The sequence below is a fragment of the Molothrus ater genome, chromosome 6 (assembly GCF_012460135.2).
Source record: "Molothrus ater isolate BHLD 08-10-18 breed brown headed cowbird chromosome 6, BPBGC_Mater_1.1, whole genome shotgun sequence".
Classification (NCBI taxonomy): domain Eukaryota; kingdom Metazoa; phylum Chordata; class Aves; order Passeriformes; family Icteridae; genus Molothrus; species Molothrus ater.
This window is the reverse complement of record NC_050483.2, coordinates 56790316-56810046: the sequence shown is the minus strand read 5'-3', so window position 1 is coordinate 56810046 and position 19731 is coordinate 56790316. Positions and strand designations below refer to the sequence as shown.

Here is a 19731-nt window from a genome sequence, read left to right as displayed (position 1 = left end):
TTGTGAAGTAAAGCATGAGTAAATCTTCAGGCTGCTGTATGCACCAAAATAAGCCTGTATTTTTCTCTAGAAAATATGAGGTGAAAAATGGAAATATGGCTGCAAAAATCTTGAGAGGCACATAGAGATGCTGTCTCAGCTAGATTTGAAAGGAGATTGAATTCTCCTTCATTCCACAGTTCCTTTTTCTACCTCCTCACACTCTGTCATTCCCCAATCTCACTACAAAATTAATAAACACCTCTTTAAGGAGCAGCTGCCCTCCAGATGCTGCCAGATGTTCCAACAAGGTTTCACATCCTTCAACACAGTTGAATTTCTGTCTGTGGTTGATGTTTGCACCATTCCCCCACACTCACACTGCTTCCCCTCTGCAGAAAGCCTTGCAGCAGGAGCCAGGTAGGTGTTTTCTTCCCAAGGGCGAGGCGGAGGCGATGTCGGCTCACACACGTGGCTGCTCAGCAGGTTTTGCTGGAGTGCCCCTTCTCCTCCAGCTCATCCCCAGCATCATTCTAAGGCCTTGCTTCCCAGGTGACCCAGCCAAGCTAATTCAGCCCTTTGTGTACCTTTGTGCTGATCTGGGGGTTCCCAGGGTGAGATCACTTCATGTTCCTGGACATCCTAACAGTGACCGCTGTTAGCGAGAGCTTCTGCGCTACCATTTCCAAATCCTTCTTTCCTCCCCTGCTGCCATATGAAGCTCCAGGGTCGGTGTTTCTTTCCTCCCGTGCTGCAGATCCTGCAGGAGATGCTGTATGGCCCTGATGTGGACTGGTGGGCCATGGGGGTGCTGCTGTACGAGATGCTGTGCGGCCACGCGCCCTTCGAGGCCGAGAACGAGGACGACCTCTTCGAGGCCATTCTGAACGATGAAGTCGTCTACCCAACGTGGCTGCAGCAGGATGCCGTGGCCATCCTCAAAGCAGTGAGTTCCTTTGGCTGTTTGCTCCCTGTCCTAGCTTTCTCCAGCCTCATTCCAGCAAAAGAGAGCAGGGCCAAGGTATTGGCACGTTGAAATCGCGTGAGATCCTGACCCTGACCCTCCTCTTATCTGGGATTGAAGGGTAAACAGAAAGAACATCCTGTCACACTTAGGTGTGTTTGCACAGTTATATGGTTTAGTAGCCAACTTGGCAAGCAGAATGTGAGCCTGTCTGTATGTCTGGGAACTCCCCTGCTTGCTTAATGATTGACAGTGTGTGGTCATCTCCCAGAACAGAAGCAGCAGGTAAATACAGGGTTTAATCAGTAGCAACCATATGGCCAAGAAGTGAAGGCGTCCTGATAATCCTTTCTGGTAATGCCAACATCCCCCAGGGTTGCTGCCTATCTGCATGCAAAGACAGGGGTTTGATTTTTGTGAGTTTGGGAGGAAAAGAAACAGCAAAAAGTTTGAGGAGAGCTATTGCTGGTGACACTCTGTCCTTGTCCTGCCATCTATTCCCAGCTTTTTCCAGGAGTTCTTTTATCCACGTGCCTCACATTTTTGCTTGTGACATAGGCATTAAGATTTTGGGCTCTGTGTGAGCCTAATGCACTGGAACTGCCTGGTTTTTCTGTAAGGAATCAAAAGGTGATTTATGACAAGAGTGTTAAACTATGAACTGGGAGACCTAACTTGACTGTTCTGCTACTGACTTCTTCCTGACCCTCATCACATCACCAAATATCTCTAAGAACCTTTTAGAAAGAGAAGGATCCGAGTATTCCCTTTTCTTGAGAAAGCACTGTGAGCAAAGATGCATTTAAGAGTGGATACCAGTAAATATTATGGTAATAGAGGACCTAAAAAATAATTGGATAAGGTAGTAATTAATAGAAAGTCATGGAGCACTGGCCCAGAGAAATGGGGTAGTCAATGATGGGACCATTTGAGGGAAAGAGAAGAGTTTTTAGTTGTGAAAATGTGGAAATTTTCTGCTGAAGGGTTTCTGTTGTATGTGAGTGAAGCAACTGCTTCCTGTAGCTGAAAATGCATCTGATAAATTTCACCAAAGTCAACTGACAATAAAATCCACTCCTGGAGGAGTAAGAGGAGCATTGAAACACTTGTTGTGCTCAGAATTGATTGATTGTGATGCTGGAGGCCCTCTTGGGTTTTGGAAATAACTCGCTACGTATTTTAAATATAAACATGAACTTCAGACTCATTGCAGCTTCTGGAGCAGTGTTTATGTGGTTGAACTGGAACTCTAAGTACCTCTTAAGTACCAATTCCTCTTCTGCAGTGACAAGTACTGGAGGAGTGGATTTGTTGCAGGTAAATTGCATAATTATGAGACGGAGGTAAAATGTGGTCGTGTAGATGCTTGTCATAACAGGAATCTCAGGGTGTAATAAAATATGATTTGTGTTTTAGCCTCTTGATGAAATGAGTGTTTTCCTCATGCTGATAGGGCCTCCCAGAAACAGCCAGTGCAAGCTGCAGTCACCCCAGGCTGCTCTAGTTTGTGTTCAGAGCCCAGATTTTAACAGCTTAAGGTCCCTTCTGTGATTAATAGACAAGGAATTTGATAAGGGGCACTGGAGGAAGAGGGCCAGAATTGAGCAGGGAGCTGGGAATTCAAATAGAAAGCATTGAGCATCTCCAAAACCCAGTCAGCTCAGTGACTGCTGCTTCCTTGCCTGAAAAACAGTCTCCACTCCAGCCCCTCTGCTTGTCTGCTGTATTGTGTATTGCTGGTGACAAACAAATGGAATCAAAGCTGCCTCTCTGAAAGGCACATGCACTGCTCAAGAGCAGCACTACACCGTGTCTGCTCTGGGGAAAAAGGCTGAATTTTGGGGCATCCACCAGGAGTCTTGGGATTGACTTGGGAACTGACAGCTGAGATGCTCACTGGCCTTCAGCTCCTCAGTGTTTCTGCTCCCTGGGTGGCTGCTACCTGGAGGTGATTGCTGCATCTCATTTCTCAGCACTGGGGATAGCTGCCTGCAGGCTGAATTTCTGCAGCTTCACAGGAGCTGCTTTTGGGCCAAGAGCTGTTCACTGGAAGAGCTCCTTCTTTCCTCCTTTCCTTCTGAGTTCTAAAGAAGCATCAGAGCATGTTGGCTTTAATGGGAAGGACACATCCTGTCAAGAGATTGTCTGGGGCTCTAGATTAAAATGGAAGCCACACACACAGACACTTTGATTTCTTCTGAATGATAACAAATGTTATCACTGCTGAGGTATTACATTTTTTATTATATTTTTTATAATATTTGGTCAGTATTTTTAGGGGTTAGTATAACACAGAGTGGTAAACCTGTTTTTTTTGAGAAAGAGTAAATTTTCGAGCTGCTAAGTATGTAGATTTTCTTTTTTACACACTTTTGATGCTAATATTTCTCTTAGATGCAGCATTATGACTAAATGAGCATCTTTTAATTGCTATTTTGTTTTTCTCCAACAAAACATGCACTTGAGCTCTGATTTAGAGCTGTGACAGTGCTTTCTAACCATGATGCTAAGAGCTCTGGAAAATCAGCATCCAGCTACTTCAGTGACATAAATGATTGTAAGTAATTACATGGCATGGGAAGCCTGTGGAAGATCAGGGAATTAAACCTGGATTCTCTTGTATTGCAGGCTAAGGCCTTAGTAGCCTTAATAACTGGATTATCCCCTCACTAAAAGTTCTGGTCTCTAACCTTGAGCAGGACTAGTGAGAATTCACTCACTGAGTTTGAATGGTACAAAGCTCTGAAATGAAAATCAAATTGTTGGGTGTACTTGGGTACAGGTGCTTAGAGATGCTCTACAAATAGATGTATCTAGTTTTAGAAAGCACTGGATCCATCTGCCTTTGTGAAGAGCTTCATTTTAAACAAGGATAGGAAGTTTTAGTACTCATTTCACAGATGCTGTTGCTCTGTTTGGCTTTCATTTTGCGTAACTGCATTTCACCAATTTCCCCCCATCAGAAACCACATGATTTCTGAAGATTGCACCCTGTTCATCTTTGCAGTTTCTTGATAATAACAAAACTATGTTTTAGGACCTCATTTACGTCACTGGGTGTTCCTGGAGGGTTTGTGAACACTGGTACCAAGGAAAACAAAGCTAACCTCAGTGCCCTGGGACTTTGTGTAGAATTGAAAGCGGAAATATTTGTGCTCCAGAAAAAAACCTTTTTATCTGTTTCCCTTTCTAATGTTTTTTTTTTTTTTTTTTTTTTTTTTGTCCTTGAAATTTCCCTTGGAAGGCTGGGGAGGGAGTAGGACAGAGGTAAATCAGCAGGGGTTTGATGGAGTGAGTATTCTCAGAGGAGGAAAGTTGAACATCTCACTTGTGTACCCTGCCCTGCTGAATGTGTCACTGGGGAATTCAGGTACTGGTGCTTCAAGCCAGGAGGAGAGGGCTCAAACTGAGCCCTCCTCTGCTTGTGTGAGCAAGTCAAACTGGGCATGGATTTGCTTGTAGGAGTAATAAAAGTGCAGAGGAGGAGAATTGCTGCTGAATGGATTCAGACCACTTCAGCTTATTCTAGACATAAGTTTCGCTTTGATTTTAATTCTTAATTTCTCCATTGCCCTACCTGAATGCAGTTACGAGGAGTTCATGGCAGTTCAAGGAGCTATTGGGTTTCTGTGTGTCAAATAAATTATTTCAGATACTGCTTGCCATCAGCTGACAGAGCAGTCACCAGGGTCTGATCATGGAGAAACTGTGTGAGCATGCAGAGAGCAGAGACTGCTGCACCAAATCTCTTACAGGGAGAGTGTAGCTAGAGATTACTTTGTTACAGCCTATCAATATTCTGAATTTGTTAATTGTCACCACCAAAAAGTGCTGGAGCAGAGAGGGGAGCTTTCCAGGCAGGCTGAAGCTTTGAGATTCAGCTGAGTGAACTGCAAAATGAAATACAATCCTCTTGCTTCCCATAAGCAGGGTGGGTTTTTGGCAGCCTGTTACACTCACTTTGTTGCATGCCTTTCTCAAATGCAGTTCAGCTACCCTGCCTGGCTCACAGGCAGCTGAGTTTGAGGGCAGAATGGAGGGACACACTGAAAATCAGGTCTCAGAAGTCGATGGTGTAATAGGAAGGAAATTCCCCAGGAAAGCTGCAGGGATTTTCCTTTCTGAGCGTGGTTTCAGATGAGGAGAGAAGGGCTCAGCCTATGGAGTCACTCCATTGTCTGGTGATCTTAAGTGGCAATGCTTGGCCCCCAAAGGCTTGGAAATTTGGATGAGAGATTGCAGCTTAGATGTTTTCACCCTCAGAGCCTGGTAACAGCAGGGGCTGGAAAGCAGCATCTCCCTAGGGAAGTGTTAGCACTGCTCTGTCTTCTGCACCCTGGATTTCCAAACTCCTGTCACAGCTGAGTTTGCTAAAGCCAAGGATGTCTCTTGGCATTTTTATGCTAACCCCCAGTCTTAATGAGAGCTCTGAAACACTTCTGGCCTAGCTGAAATGCTCCCTCCTAAAGTGAGGCTTAGGCAGCCTTGCCTGTAGCTTTATGTTTTGGGGACACAAATGAGACTAAAGCCTGTTCTTCCTCTAGCTGGTTAAAGATGTGCATTTTGAGAAAAACACTACTTGAGTGAAGAGAGTGGGCAGAAGTGGTTATATCCACCTCCAAGTGGGTTTTGTGTGAAAAAAAACCCACCAGACAAGAAAAGAAGAAGGTACAGAGGAAATTTGCTGTGTTTTTAGCAGCCTGTGCTCTCTCTCAGCACAGGTGGAACAGCACTGGGGAGCCCAAATGCCCCTGAATTAGTGTGAAGAGTAAGAGGGCTGGGAAAGTGAGGGAGCTTGGCTGAGGGCAAGCATGAGAAAAATTGCATCAGTACTACAATGCCAAGGATGCAAAAGTAAAACTTGAGCTGTGTTTCTAGAGAACAGCAGCCTGGAAGTGACTCAAAAGGCAAACGGTCTGGGTGAATGAACTCTCTCCTGCTTTGTGTCACTGAGTTCCTTTCCCCCCTCCAGACACCACTGAGACTTTGTTCTTGCAGAATTGTGTAAAATCCCCTTTGCACTGTCAGGTTAACTCCAGAGGCTGTCCTGTCTGGGACTGGTGCTTCAGACTCAGCTGCAGCAATAATGGTACTTTGAGGTCAGCAGGAGCACTGCTCTGATGATCTGTGCTTTATGGACTTGTTTCTGGCTGTCAGACTACAGGGTGAGGAAATTGGGATTTCCTGTGTGTACCCATGTGCATACATAGAAATAAGTTTGGTGGAAGTTAGGAAAGTGTGTCTAGGTGTATGATTTTCTTCTTCCCTAAACTTGCAGCTGACACTAGGTGAGCAAAAACTGTATTTGAAAGGTACCTTCCTCTGTCCCTCCTTGTCATGAAAAGGAGCAGTGTTTCCCATCATTTTTCAGGGATGATAAAGTGAGATAAATTTTATTACTATGTGTGTGTGTGTGTGTATGAGTTGAATCCAGGACTCCCTGGGGAGTACAAGTTGTCATTCCAAAGAAATACTGAGGAGTGAATACCTGTGTCCCACGTGGCCATTGCACAGGGCAGTCCAGTTTGGCTGGATGCAGGATAACAGCTCCAGCAGAGCCCCTGGAGATTCAGGCTGTGCAGGCAGGTACCACAATGGGGGCTGAGAAGAAAAGAGTGGAGGGATCACAGAATGGTTTGGGTTGGAAGGGACTTTAAACTCCATCCAGTTCCTACCCCCTGCCATGGGCAGGGACACCTTCCACCAGACCAGGCTGCTCCAAGCCCCACCCAGCCTGGCCTTGAACACTGCCAGGGATAATTCACAGCTTCTCTGGGCATCCTGTGCCAGTGCCTCACCACCCCATGGCCAAGAATTTCTTCCTTATATCTCATCTCTATCTCTTATCTCAGTTCAAAACTGTTCCCCTTGTCTCTATCTGCCTGTGTAAAAAGTCCCTCTCCCTTTTTTTTATAAGCTCCCTTTTAATACTGGAAGTGTCCACATACAGATAGAAAAGAAAATTCCCTGGGACACTTGATCTAGGGCTTACTAAGGGAGAGAAAGCAAAGTGAACTGCCCACCCTAAGGGTGCCCCCCTGTGTGCCCAAACCCCCTTATTTTCAGAAACGCTTTGTGGGTGGTGAATGCTCTGTGCTGAACCAGACCAGCCCCACCACTGTGGGCAAACTGAAAATGCCTTGATGAGGAGAGGAGGCAAAGGGATGGAGCTCTTACAGCAGAAAGACGTAGAGGCAGATTTTTTAATGTAATCAAAGCAAGCAGTCTGCTGTGACAGAGGGGAAAGGGTTGTTTCCAAACTGCTGGCGAGGATGTCTGAATTCAGGAGAGGTGTGGATGATCCCAGCTGCCTGCTTGCTGCAGCTGCTCACCCCTGACATCAGCAGGAGGGCGAGGTCCTCTGGACTTTGGAGAGGTTTATTCTGTTCATATTCTGCAGTTGTTTGGGGTTGAGCACCTCTGGACAGGGGGAGGTCAGAAGCAGCTGCCTCCTCTCTCAGCACATCACTCATTCCAACATCTCTGTGCTTTCTGCTGCCTTCATGCCTCACCTTTTCCCTAAGTCCTGGGCAGTCTCTTTGACCCCTGTGTAAACTCAACCAAACCCCATTGTTTGTCCTTCCCAGCCCTCTCCTGAGCACCTCCAAGGAGTGAAAAGGGGCAGCCAGATGCTGATGGTGCCCTTGTGTCACCCCGCTGAAGTTGTGTCTCCCCTTTGCGTTTGTTTCCTGTAGATCTGGGCCAGGTTCTTCCTTTCCAAGTGACAGAAAAAGGCAGATAATCTGTTTCCCATTCAGTGCTGGAATAGACAGAATGAACTTGTTTCTGAATGAGCCAGATGTATTTTTTAGGCAAAGTTCAAAAGGAAAAGGATGATGGTGGACCCACTGAAATCAAAGAGGGAGCTGGATGAGCTCATTGCTTTATCCTCAAAGCTGAGGAGCCTGCTAAAAAAGGCAGATAGATATTAAAAGTGCCTTCAAATGCCAATAAATTATTCTCCTTGGCATCTCTTCAGAGTTGGCAGTCTCCATAAATTCCCTTGCACAATTTGATTAAGCCTTGGCTTTCAGCATGAGGCTGATATTTAAATCTCTCTGTGAAGCTCCATGTTGGATCTGTGTACACATTTTTCCTTTATATTGTTTTTCAGAAATGCTTTTATCTTGCATTTCCTGGTTGGCTCCACAGCCACTGCTGCAAAAGCAGGGCTCTGGAGCCTGTTGTTTCCCAGCTGGGGAGGAGCTCTGCAGTTTTAAATGACCATTTCTGCCATAAACACGCCGTGGTGAGGTGACAGGGCTGTGCCCCACCACAGCTTGCCTTCTTACCTCTTTTGCCTTGCACATCCATATCTGTAACCTGCTGTCTCTTACTTTTTCCCTCCTGATTTTTAAAAAGCAAAGAGCTCTCCCCAGTAATTTTAATCTCTTCTGTTGATTGATCACACCTTTTTCTCAAGCACTCCTCTTCCCCACAGTGTCCAAGCTCCTGAATAATTCACTTTGAAAGAAAACTACAGATACCTGTATAGAGCTTGCCCAGGCCAAATTCATCTTGAAATAATCATTAGGTCTTTTACCATTCCTTTTCCAACAGGCTGAAATTAGCTTCTCGTTTAAGTGTGCTTTGTGCAAGCTCAGATTTCCTTCAGAAAAAGCTCCTAAAGCAGCCTGGTGTGACTCATCCTCCTGTTCCTGCCAGAGGTGGGGGAAGGTGAAGGTGTATTCATTGTGCCAACATTGTCTTCTCCATCTTCTTTTCCTCCTTACTCCCTGGTGCTCAGGAAGGAGCAATTCCCATGTCTGAGCCTAAGACTTGTGGCCCAGGCTCCTTCCTCAGCTCTGCCCTATCTAAACTGATCTTAAAGACTCACAAAAGGGGTTTGGTAAAGTCCATTAAAATCCAGTTTTGGGGCAGGTCCTAAGGATTCCTTTGAGAACCTGGGTCCAGCCTGGGTTTGGGAATGATTGCTGTAGGACTGGGCCAGCTCTGGCTGTGCAGCCCCTGGCAGAAGGGGCCAGTCCATCTAACTGGGAGGTCTTCACACTGTGATAGAGGTAACAAAACTCTGACTGACTGAACTGTCCAGGGCTTTAGGTCTTACTCATCCCTCCAGCTTTGAACTTTATGACATGCTGTGTCTTCTCAGGAACTTTAAAATTAAAAGAATTTAAATATAGCCAGGACTACAAAATAAAAAAAAAGCTCCTTTGAAGTTTTTTTTTTTTTCTTTATTGGACTTTACAGGTTTGTTCAGGGCACTTTGGTCCCCTTTGTACTTGACCCTATGTAAATAGACCACCCAGGGTTGTGTAACAGATTCCCAGTTCCTCTTGACAGGACTATCAGAAAAGGATTAATTGTTTTCCCCTGCAACCCAAGGGAGATTTTACTCCTGCTTAAAATGAGAGTGGGATCATGCTCCCAGTCTGTTAATAAGTGTGATGCTCATTTTGCCTTCATGTTTGTGCTACTCTGATTGATGTATTGATTTAGTAATGGACCTGCATATCCCCATGCTGTACCTGTAGGCTGACTGTGGTAATTGAAAACCAGCAGGAGGATTTTGATATTGTCTGAGCAGCCCTGCAGCTGGTGACCCCTGTGGGGGTGTCTGCTCAGTTCTGAAAGCACAGCTTTCTGGGGTGTCATCCTGACTAAAACCTTTGTCAAATATTCCATATAGCCAATGACTGAAGTTAGTGTCTACTCATTATTACTGATTACAGAAGTACCAAGTGTCAAAGTGGTAGTGTCAAAGCAGAAGTGTCAAAAATCAGCAGTTATCCTCAGGAGCCAATGCACTTGATACTTGTCGCCTTTTTATTCTACATTGGTGTTGATGAGTGGGGAGAGGCAAGGAAACAAGTAGATTTTAGCACAGTGAGGAAGTTTGTAGCTGTTCAGACAGCATTTCATTGTGGTAGTCAGCAAAGTCTCCTCAGTTCACACCACTGGGAGATCTGGAGCCAGATGTGTCTGTCCCACATGGGACTTGCTCTGTCCACCTGGGTTTATTTTGCTAGTCAGCCCACCTTGGTTTATTTTGCTGTTCTCTTGCTCAGCACTGTTTGCAATCCAGTTAATCCTTCTTGTTCCCTCGAGCTCTGTCTGGGCAGCATCAAGCAGCCATTTCTGTACCAGGGGAAAGTGAGATCAAATTTATCTGCTTAATACCCACTGCACTGACATTTTGTCCTTCTTGCCTGGGGCTGGCACATTGGACATGTGACTTCTGTCATGCTTATTGTTACATTCTTCTGGCTTTTAGGGAGCTGGGCTGAAGACTTATTTTTACCTCCCTTCCCCTCTTTATCTGGAAAAGGAGATAACAGATATTTCACACTCTGTCTCCTCCTCCCCCCTCTCCTTTAAATGCTTTCAGGGCAGTCTTGTACTTCTGAACCCTGGCACTGTGCTTGCTGGACCTTCTCTGCACTGAAGGATTTCACCTGCTCCCAGTTTGGGGTAGGCAGGGCTGCAGCAGGGGGGTACCCACACCCTGTGGGGTCACATCCTGCCTCAGCACCACTGGATTGCACTGGTTGCAGTCAGGGCTTCCAGCAACTGATCCCTCTGTGTGCAGGAGAGGAGCAGGAACACCACATGGCCTCTGATGTCTGCAGTCAGAGCAAATCCCCAGATGAGACAGAGGTGGTTTTTGGGAGAGCCACAGTGACTCCAGAGCTGCCCAGCAGCACAGTGCTCAGGGAAGGTCAGGAAGGAGGATTCCAGGTTCCAAGAGCCTGGCTCACAGCCACAGCCAGGCACTGGCTGAGCTGCCCTAAGCACGAGGACTTCATGGGACAGCTCTCTGACCTCACCTTGCAGTAAAACTGTGCCTCCCTCACCTCCTGTAACCCACTGGTGTGTCCAAGCCCTGGAATGCTCTCACATGGGCAAATGAGGCACATTTGTGAGCACCACCTGGCAGGACTGGGATGGAGGCTGATGGGAGCTTTGCTCAGGAGAGCGAAAGACAATTCTGGCTCAAAATGAGCAGCTTTGTATTAAAAAAAATAATAATAAAAAATCTTGGCTTCCAGTCATTAAAATAATACAGGCATTAACAGACAGAACCATAGAACCATCTTTCTTCTTTGTTTGAGGGCTAATGACACCCCAGACTGTGGGTTTGTTTGCCTTACATAATGGGCAGCCAAACTGTTTTCAGCAACTGCAGCATTCAGTCAAGAGATTCATGTAGGGAAGCCTTAATTAGAGTAATTGCTCTATTTATATAATGATTCCCTTTTGTCTCAGATCAAATGGATCTTTGAGAAATCTTATTTCCTTTCCAGTTAATTTCTGCCCTGTTAGTTTAGCTCATGAATCTTAATGAAGAGAAGCACCTTGGGTATCTCCTGATCTCCTGCTCTCCCTCATTACTGGGGGAGAGACTGTGGGGCATTAATCTCCTGTGCTGCTGCTTCTGCTCTTTACTTTGGTACCAACATGAGAGAAACACCAGGCAAACTTTAAAACCATGAACAGGGAAATCTTCCATTCCTTTAACAGTTTGACTTGACTATTGCAGTGCCACAGTTTGAGTAGGGGCCCTGTGATGCAGAGGAGGTGACACTGAGGTACTGCCACCCTCTCTGTGACAGGCTGCCTTTGGGCTCCTGGCAAAAGAAAATGATGAATTTTCCTTAGTCTCTGTTCCCTGCCTGTATGATTAGGAATATCCTCCCTCTCTGCTGTGTGCTTGTGTTTGAAGGATGAGCTGCTGGGACATAGGATTTCTCCTACGGGGTAAATACAGCAGAGTCCTGGTGGGAATTGGTGTGTTTAAAAGGTTCTTTTGTCCAAGAAAGAATGATTTCTTTCTTATCCAGATGGCTGACAGTGTGAAGGGACTGCTTGAGCAGAAAGTTGTATTTCTCTTCCTGAAGTGCAGTGACAGGATTGAGCCTTGTTAATGTTTTCCTAGAACATGATGCAATTTCACGTAATCCGTGATATTACTCATGAAATTAATTGTCCTGATGCAAATAACACATACATCAGTTGTGTAAAACCAATCAGGGATTCCAGTGTTGAGAAAGGAGACTTGCAATTCAAGGAAATAAATCAGCAAGGAAATGGCTGATTTGTGCAAACATCCCTGCAGTGACTCCCAGGCCATTCGACTGATTTGCAGGCTCAGCCTCTTGAGACAGAAGTTGCAATGCTGCATGTGAGCAGCACTGCAAGAGTTCACCACAGCCTTGCCCGGTGTCCTAGGAGTCCTGGAGCCCTTCCCAGCATGGTCTGAGCTGTGGGTGAAGGGGAGGACCAGCACAGATCCCCTCACCTGCTGCAGGCTGAGCTCCCAGGGCTGACACAGATTTTCCCCAATGGCTGGCACTGCTATGGCAGCATTTTTTCCTTGTAACTTCACGGGCTCTCTGTGGACTAATCCCCAGATTTTAATTTCTTGTCATGGCTTGCTGCATTTTCTCTCAGTAAAGGTTTTCAAATGATCTCATGAAGTCATGGTTTTGGCTCATGCCAGCTGCTGGTTTTGGCTGCAGTGCTGCTGGGAGGGTGAGCTGAGGTCAGGGAGAGCCTTGCTCCAGTTTGCTGCTCAGCAAACTGGTGTAGCCCAAAGGATCCCAGTCTGAGGATGCTCCCAAGGGGCTCCTTACCCTGGGAATGGGGTAATTTCCCATGGTTGGATGTGATCACAGAGCAAGGGCTTGACAGCCTGGTTCAGGTTTGAGCTTGATAGTGTTGGTATTGGTTTTGCTGGGAGGCATCTTGGATTTGGGTTTATTTTTGCTCAGGAACATCTCTGTTTTGCCTTGTTGTTGTTACTGTTAATTTTTTTTTTTCTTTGTGTTTCTTCTTTTCTTCATCTGTGTGCCAGAGGCTGAGGTTTGTGCTGCATTCATGGTTATTGTGGAAAAATAGAGAGAATTAAGCATTAGGAGATGACATCTTTCCACAAAAAACTTTCTGCTGAACATCTCTGACCACCTGCATTGGAGAGTTGTCCTTGGAAGGACATTGAGGGCTATCAAAACTGTGAAGCAAGTGTCAACCTCTGGCCTTCCCAGGAATGCCAGGAACAGCAAACACTTTGTAGGACATTTTCCAGCTGTTTCTGAGTGCAGCCAAGGGGATCACAGGGAAGAGGAGCTACACTTGTGAAAAGCTTCCCCCTCTCAGCACTTCACCCCTCCTGCTGCACAAAAGCCTCTCACATGGTCAGGACAGGAGCATGGGCTGCAGATACTCATTTCAGAGATGGAGGCTGAGCGTGTAATTAGGTTTTACAGAAATCTTGAGCTCTTTGCTTTGCTGTTAGTGCCATCAGACAGCAGAGGCAGCACGAGATGATCTGCCAGATGCTGCCCTGCTGCAGCAGAGAAATGTCAGTGCTGCCTCAGGCAGGGAGGAAGCAGATTCATGGGTTTTGGAGCCTTTGAGAGGTCATTGGAGTATTTCGGGTTTTTCTGCCTACTGGGCAACACAAACTGAAAATTTATCATTTCTGTGTCAGTGCAGTAATTCCTGGTGAATTCAAATAGTGTTTGAGAGGCTTTGTTATTTGTATTTTAGTGCAAGCAGGCTTCAAAAATTTCATTCTGTCATTTTATATACCTCTTACAGCAAAGCAGGCAACTGTTGCCAGTGCAGAACATCAGTGCTGTCTCTGTTGGAGTCATCATTTGCACTCCTGCAAATGATAAAAGACTGTGATAAAGACTGGAGCCTCTTGCCAGAGAAACACACCCCCTTCACCAGACTGTGATGGGCCTGCCACCTCCAAAACTCACCAGGAGATTTTATGTAAGGGAGGAGCAGCCATGGGCAGCCCCTGGGTGCAGAGGTGTGTGTGCAGCCAGGCCTGGGTAGCCTGGCATGGTGCTGCACTGCCCAGGCTGCAGGGCTGTGTTTCACATGCCACACTGCCCAGAGCTCCATCCAACCTGACCTTGAGATTCCCTGGGCACCTGTGCCACATTTTGGCTGAAGCAGAGCAGTGTGAGTGTGACTGCCATGGAAGGGGAGCCTCTTCACGTTGTGTTCATACTCCTGGTAGAGTGCATGGTCTATAACTCACTTCCAAGGTCCTGCTAGCTTGCACTGGCTGCTTCCAGAACCTTGGGAAAAGGCTTAGGCAGTGCTCTCCAGAGTGGTTCATGATGCTGTGGGGTCACTGCAGCCCCTTGTGCTTCTCAGCCCAGTTTTTACAGAGCCAGAGAGGCAGCAGCATTGACCATAGGTCAGCTCATTTCTGTTGGAGGCAAGGAATAATTCAGAGGGGTTTTGTGGAAACCTGGCATCAGTTTCAGGAGCCAGCCAGGGAAATGTGCTCCAGCAGCAGATGAATTTGAATCCTTCGCTCTTCTCCTGCCTCCTTTGTGGGGTGGATGGTGCCTAGAGTTACCCAGCTGAGGTTTACCAGTCTTTGGGTCCAAAAATGGAAAAATTGGAGCTGGCCATTCGAATTTGAACGGTTTTGGTTTGAATGTTGTGTTACCTTAAGGGATGGCCTTTGCCTAATCCTCATTGTCCTAACAAAAAGGGTGTTTTAAGCAGCCAGAAATGAATTTATGTTGGCTCTTCACTTGTTGCACTGGATTTCTTTGCTTGGTGCAATTTTGGCATCACATGGAATACATCAAGCAGATATGAATATAAACACACTTTTATATCCCAGGGCTCTGAACTGGCCTGGAAATGGGCAGTTGGGTTCAGGTTTTGGTCTTATATGGTTGGGCATGAATGGGAACCCAAGCAAAGTTTGTTGCCAGTCCTTTTCAGAGTTTATTTACTTTCATGATTATTTTTTTCCTTTCCACATTTAACAGAAGGTTCCTGGTGTGATGGAGGTGGCGGCAGGGCAGGAGCCAGGAGACATGTGATGTATTCCCAGATCTTTTCTCCAATTTTTTCTTGTCTTTTTGGAATGTTTCAGTCTATACCACTCCCAGCACCAGCATGCTCTGCTCTTGTTTGAGCTTTCTAGGTGTTCCAGCAATGCAAATCAGAGCTAGTGAGGTGCAGATATCCATCTGTGGGGACAAAGAATGAATCTCTAGAGAAAGACAGGGCTGCCAGGAGGTTTCTGGTCTGTTTTGCAAAACAAAAAAGCCTAGTTCAAGGCTTGCAAAGGCTTGTCTGAACCAGGTCTCTCAGTCACTTTGGCTTGACCCATTTCTTGTTTGGAAACCAAGCTGTTTCTGGGGATATCACTATCCCACAGAAATGTTGGGGCAGTCTCTTGGAAAAGAAATTGTGTTGAAGTTCTGATGGTAGAAAGGGTGAAGAACAAGCTGGCAGCTTTGGGGAGACACAGAAGTTCTGCCTGTCCTTGAGCCTGACCCTGGAATTGCTGCATCCCCAGGAGCTGAAGAGTCCAGAGGAGCATGGGGAGAGCCCAGCTGCAGCAGCCACCTCAGCTTTGCCCCTGTCCTGGTGGCTCCTCCTGCAAATCTGGGGGCACCTTGCAGCTCTTTCTACTGATGTTTTGGGTAGAATGCTGGAAAATTATTCCGCTGTGGGGGATCCTGTGGCAGCACCTGACCTCAAAGGGTTCAGGGGGCCAGGGTAGAGCTGGGAGGTTTGTACTGATGCCAGCAGACTCTGGGGTCCTGCAAGGTGTCAGCTAAAGATGCCCCATCTGCTTCATCCCTGCAAGCCCCCTCAGAATGGGGTGTTGGGGAGAATTCTATGCATCAGGCAGTCATCTTTCTGCTCCCCACCTTCTCTCTAGATGGGGAACGACTAGACCCTTTATCCTCTTGTCCTAGGAGAGTTTGTATCTTGTGAAAGGCTCTGCAGGCAGAATGAAGCTGGTTTCTCACTGCACCTCCCCTTCTTTTCATTCCCCCATTGCTGAGATGCAGCAGACTTGGTCATTCCCAAAACAGTGACTGATTGTCTGCTTTGGCTGCTTCAGCTGTTTGCTAAACATAATGCTCTTTCATCTTCCAGGAAGTCGTCTGGACACCTCCACCAGAGTGCAGCTTGCTTTATGCTGCTGTCTCAATAGGCAAATAAAAGCAGCTATTTTCCCAGTTTAAACATAACCTGATTTCTCCAGTGAATTGGAAATACTTGAGGGAGGGGGAAAGATTGTTTATTACTGAATTTTCAAGAACTGTAATTCTAAATTAACAAGCCAACCAGCTCTTTTCCTTCCTGGGGAAAGGATTCTCCTCCTCCCCTTTAAGAATATCCACAGCACTCACACTTCATCATTTTCATCAGGACCTAAAGAGCACCCACCGGGGCCCTCTCACACCATCTGTGTGATGTTTGCCTTTCCTCATTGCTCCCTGGCAAGTCAGGGCACTTTGGCTGAGGTTTGAGATTTCTTTTTGCTGCCAGCAGAATAAAAATGTTACAAAATGAAATCCTTTATTGGTGTTTCAGCAGCAAGAGAGGAGACAGTCACCCGTCTGCTCCCATCAGCTCAGGGTCAGGGGGCTCTAAAAGGCAGAGCCTTGCCCATTTTCCTCTGTTTCCTGAGATGACAGGAAGGAAAGTGTAGGCATCTGGCAGGGCTTCAGCAGGGAGAGCTTTAGGAAAAAGGCACAGCTCAGGATTGAGTCCAGGCCAAAGCCTGACTGGCTGCTGGATGGCGTTTGGGAGCAAGCTTGTACTCCTGAGAAATGAATACAGAAACAAATAATGACCAAACACACACTGGGCAGTATTTGTAATATTGCAAATGATGCAACTCAACTTTCTTTTCTTACTGTGGTAATCAAGGATTTCACCAAAAGCCAAAGCACCAGGGAGAAACACACCCCAGCTTCTTCCTCTGGGGAGCGAGTCAAGTTCCTCACACGTGGTTCCATTGCAAGGAGCTTGAGCTCCGGCCAGCAGCCGAGTTCAACAGGAAAGCTGAGGACAAACTTTTGTGTGGCTGCTCACGGGTCCCTCTCCCGTGGCCCCGCCGGATGGGAGGGAACAAGGAGCCCTTTGTGTTTTGCAGTTCATGACCAAGAACCCCACGCTGCGGCTGGGCAGCGCCGGGCTGGGCGGCGAGGGCGCGATCCTGCGGCACCCCTACTTCAAGGAGCTGGACTGGGAGCTGCTGAACCGGCGGCAGATGGAGCCCCCCTTCAGGCCCCGCATCGTACGTGGGGAGGGGGCTGGGGGAGGGCATCCCTCGGGGGTTTTCCCTCTGCTGGGCTCTGTAAGCAGATTTGTTGCCGTGAGACAGCAAAGAGGTGAAGGAAGGGAGGTGAGGCCTCTGACGCTGGCTTGGCTGCTGGTTGGGCACCTGCTGAGCTGCCTCTTTTCCCCTCCGTGCTGGATTTTCAAAGGCAGCTCAGTGAAAAGATGCAGATGTGTAAAAGCAGTTGCAGCAGGTTAAGCCCTCAAGTACCCTTTGGCTTGCCCCAAAGATAAAACAGGGTAAGTAACCCTCATTCAGCACAATGCTCCCTGCCCAGGCCACTGTCAGTGAGAGCTTCAAATGGCAGACAGGCTGTACAGGGTACAGTGCTGCCCCTGTCCCCAGTGGTGCCACACAGCCCTGAGGATGCTGTGTGAGAGAAGAGTGCTGCTCTTCATGGCTAGCCTCTCTGGGGTTGTCACTGTGGCTTCCTTGTCTTTCAGATCATTGCCTGGGGTGGCTTGTCTCATGCTGTGGTCACTCTGCAAGCTCTCAGTGGCAATGGGTTCAGGATCAGGTACCTGGGCAGGTGTGACAGCTCACATGCAGAATCTCGAGTTGCCCCTTAACCTGAATCAAAGGCTAAGGCAGCCTGCTCAGTCTGCCACAAGCTGGGCAGGATCTGGGAATGTTAGACTTCAATGTCAATAAATTTTATTGACCTCACTGTCAATAAAATATCTTGCTCTGGGAGCAGGAAAAACACATGCCTCATGAAAATGTGCCACAAACCCAGTTTGTGTGTGTGCATTCTAAGCAGCCCCACTCTGTGGCACACAGCAAGGAATCCAGCAGCTGGAGGCCAGCCATTTGTCTTCCCACGGCCCAATAATTCAGAATTGTGCAAGTTTAATGGCTGGCACTAAGAGAAGTGCCCTCCACCCCTCCCCAAAACCCAGCTGAGACACTCGGCAGATGAGGAGGGACTGTGTGGAGTCAGCCAGTTGGGAACACAGCTGATAACTGTGCTGCCACTTGAGGGGAGGGACTGATTCATGTGCCCTGCCCTGCCATGTCTGGCCAGGGAAGCCCCAAGAGTTGCTGTCAGTTAAATCTGAGAGGGGGTTCCCTGTCAGAACCTTCAGAGGTTGGAAAAGGTTTTGCTCTGTGAGAGGCAAGCCCAGAAAAAGCTCTCAGTCGGCTCAGCCTGGGTTATGGAAGTGATGGTTCAGTGCACTCAGATACAGAGCAAGGATCAAGCAGATGATACATACTTCTGACTTGTCTTTCTTTTGTGTTTTCCATTTGACAGAAATCCAAAGATGACGTGAGCAACTTTGATCCAGATTTTATAAAAGAAGAGCCCATCCTGACCCCCATTGAAGAAGGGATCCTTGCAATGATAAACCAGGATGAATTTAGACACTTTTCATTCACCAACCCAGACCTGCTGGAATAGCTGTGGCTCTGGAGAAAGGCTGATGAGAGGACTGGGAGGAAATCAAATGAAAACCAAGTTTACCAGTAATTTCATTCTCAAGGAGTAGCAGTGCACTGACTGGCACGATACAGCAGCACCACTGTCAGTGTTACCTTAATGTGAAATTGAAACCTTCCTGTGTTTGTAGGGCTTCTGCAGCTCTTGGATCAAATATTGACAGGGGTGGAACAAACCTGATATTGTAAATAGCTGATGCAGACAGAGCATTGGATGCTGAGCTGATTGGCTCAGCCTGATGTCACTGCTTGCCATGGATTCCAGGAGTCGGCTTGAGCATGGAACAAGTGTCTTGCAGCCCTGAGCCAAACAGACTTGTGACAATGCTGATTGTTTGCAAGACTCTTTTGAGGAGTCCCAGCACTGTCCAGCGTTTTGGAGATGTCATCCAACATCCCATGGCCTGACTGAACCAGATGTTCCCACTGACTTTACCTGTTTCCTGCAGTATTTATTTCTTTCCGAAGCACAGATGGCTCTTTTTGACACTGTTTGGGTTCCCATGTGAAATATTTCATTGTGCTGACTAGCAGAAGGAAAAAAAACCAAAACAAATGCCCTGTGGCCCACACAGATACTTCCAAATCAAAGGGAGGTCATGTGCTCGTAGTGTTTTACTCTTTGTGCGTGTTGAAAAGTTTTAGTGTTTGCATTCTGTGAAATGCCTTTTTACATCATGCATCTTCAATGCTCCTTTCTTTGCCTCCCAGCTGTTTTCAACTATAATATAACTTGTTGTACTGTTTATTTAGGCCCTTTCTATTTAATTATGTTACACAGAGCCCCTTTTGTGGGTTTAGTGCCTCATTAAAATTTTGATCCAAAGTGGTAGCACTTAAATTATTTGTAGCGTTATTGCGATGGGAGCCACAGAGCTGGCAAGCTGCTTGAAGGCAGAGTTGTCAACCAACAGGTAATACAAAAGGACAGCTTTTCTCCCATCAGAGTGATAAACCTTATCTAAAGATACACAGTGACTTGGTTTGGTTTGGCTTTAAGAGCTCATTACTCACAGGGCACTTCTTATCAGTTGCATCCTCAAGCTTCTGCCACAGGCAGTCTGAGATGATTTTTCAGTGCAGATTTTGGAACCCAGATGCTCTGGGAGATGGTTCTGTGCTTTTCCTGTTCTCCTTGAAGCTGGATGATTTTCCTGAAGCTCCTTGGCACACCTTTGCACTCCTTGCTGGGTTTGAAGCTCTATGGCAGGTTTACAGCCTCTTCCTTGGGCAGATACGAATTTCTGGAAAAGGAAAAGGATTTCTA

At 46.8% G+C, this 19731-nt stretch overlaps 1 protein-coding gene across 1 annotated transcript in view; it reads left to right on the top strand.

Moving 5' to 3' along the window:
* The window catches only part of PRKCH (protein kinase C eta), a 113435-nt gene extending 94145 nt beyond the window's left edge, over positions 1–19290 (top strand). Inside the window, exons 12-14 of the mRNA XM_036385078.1 lie at positions 737–925; positions 16842–16985; positions 18280–19290. Coding sequence (XP_036240971.1) covers positions 737–925; positions 16842–16985; positions 18280–18426 — 480 coding nt within the window. The 3' untranslated portion in view covers positions 18427–19290. The remainder of the gene's footprint in view (positions 1–736; positions 926–16841; positions 16986–18279) is intronic.
* Positions 19291–19731: the final 441 nt, after the last annotated feature.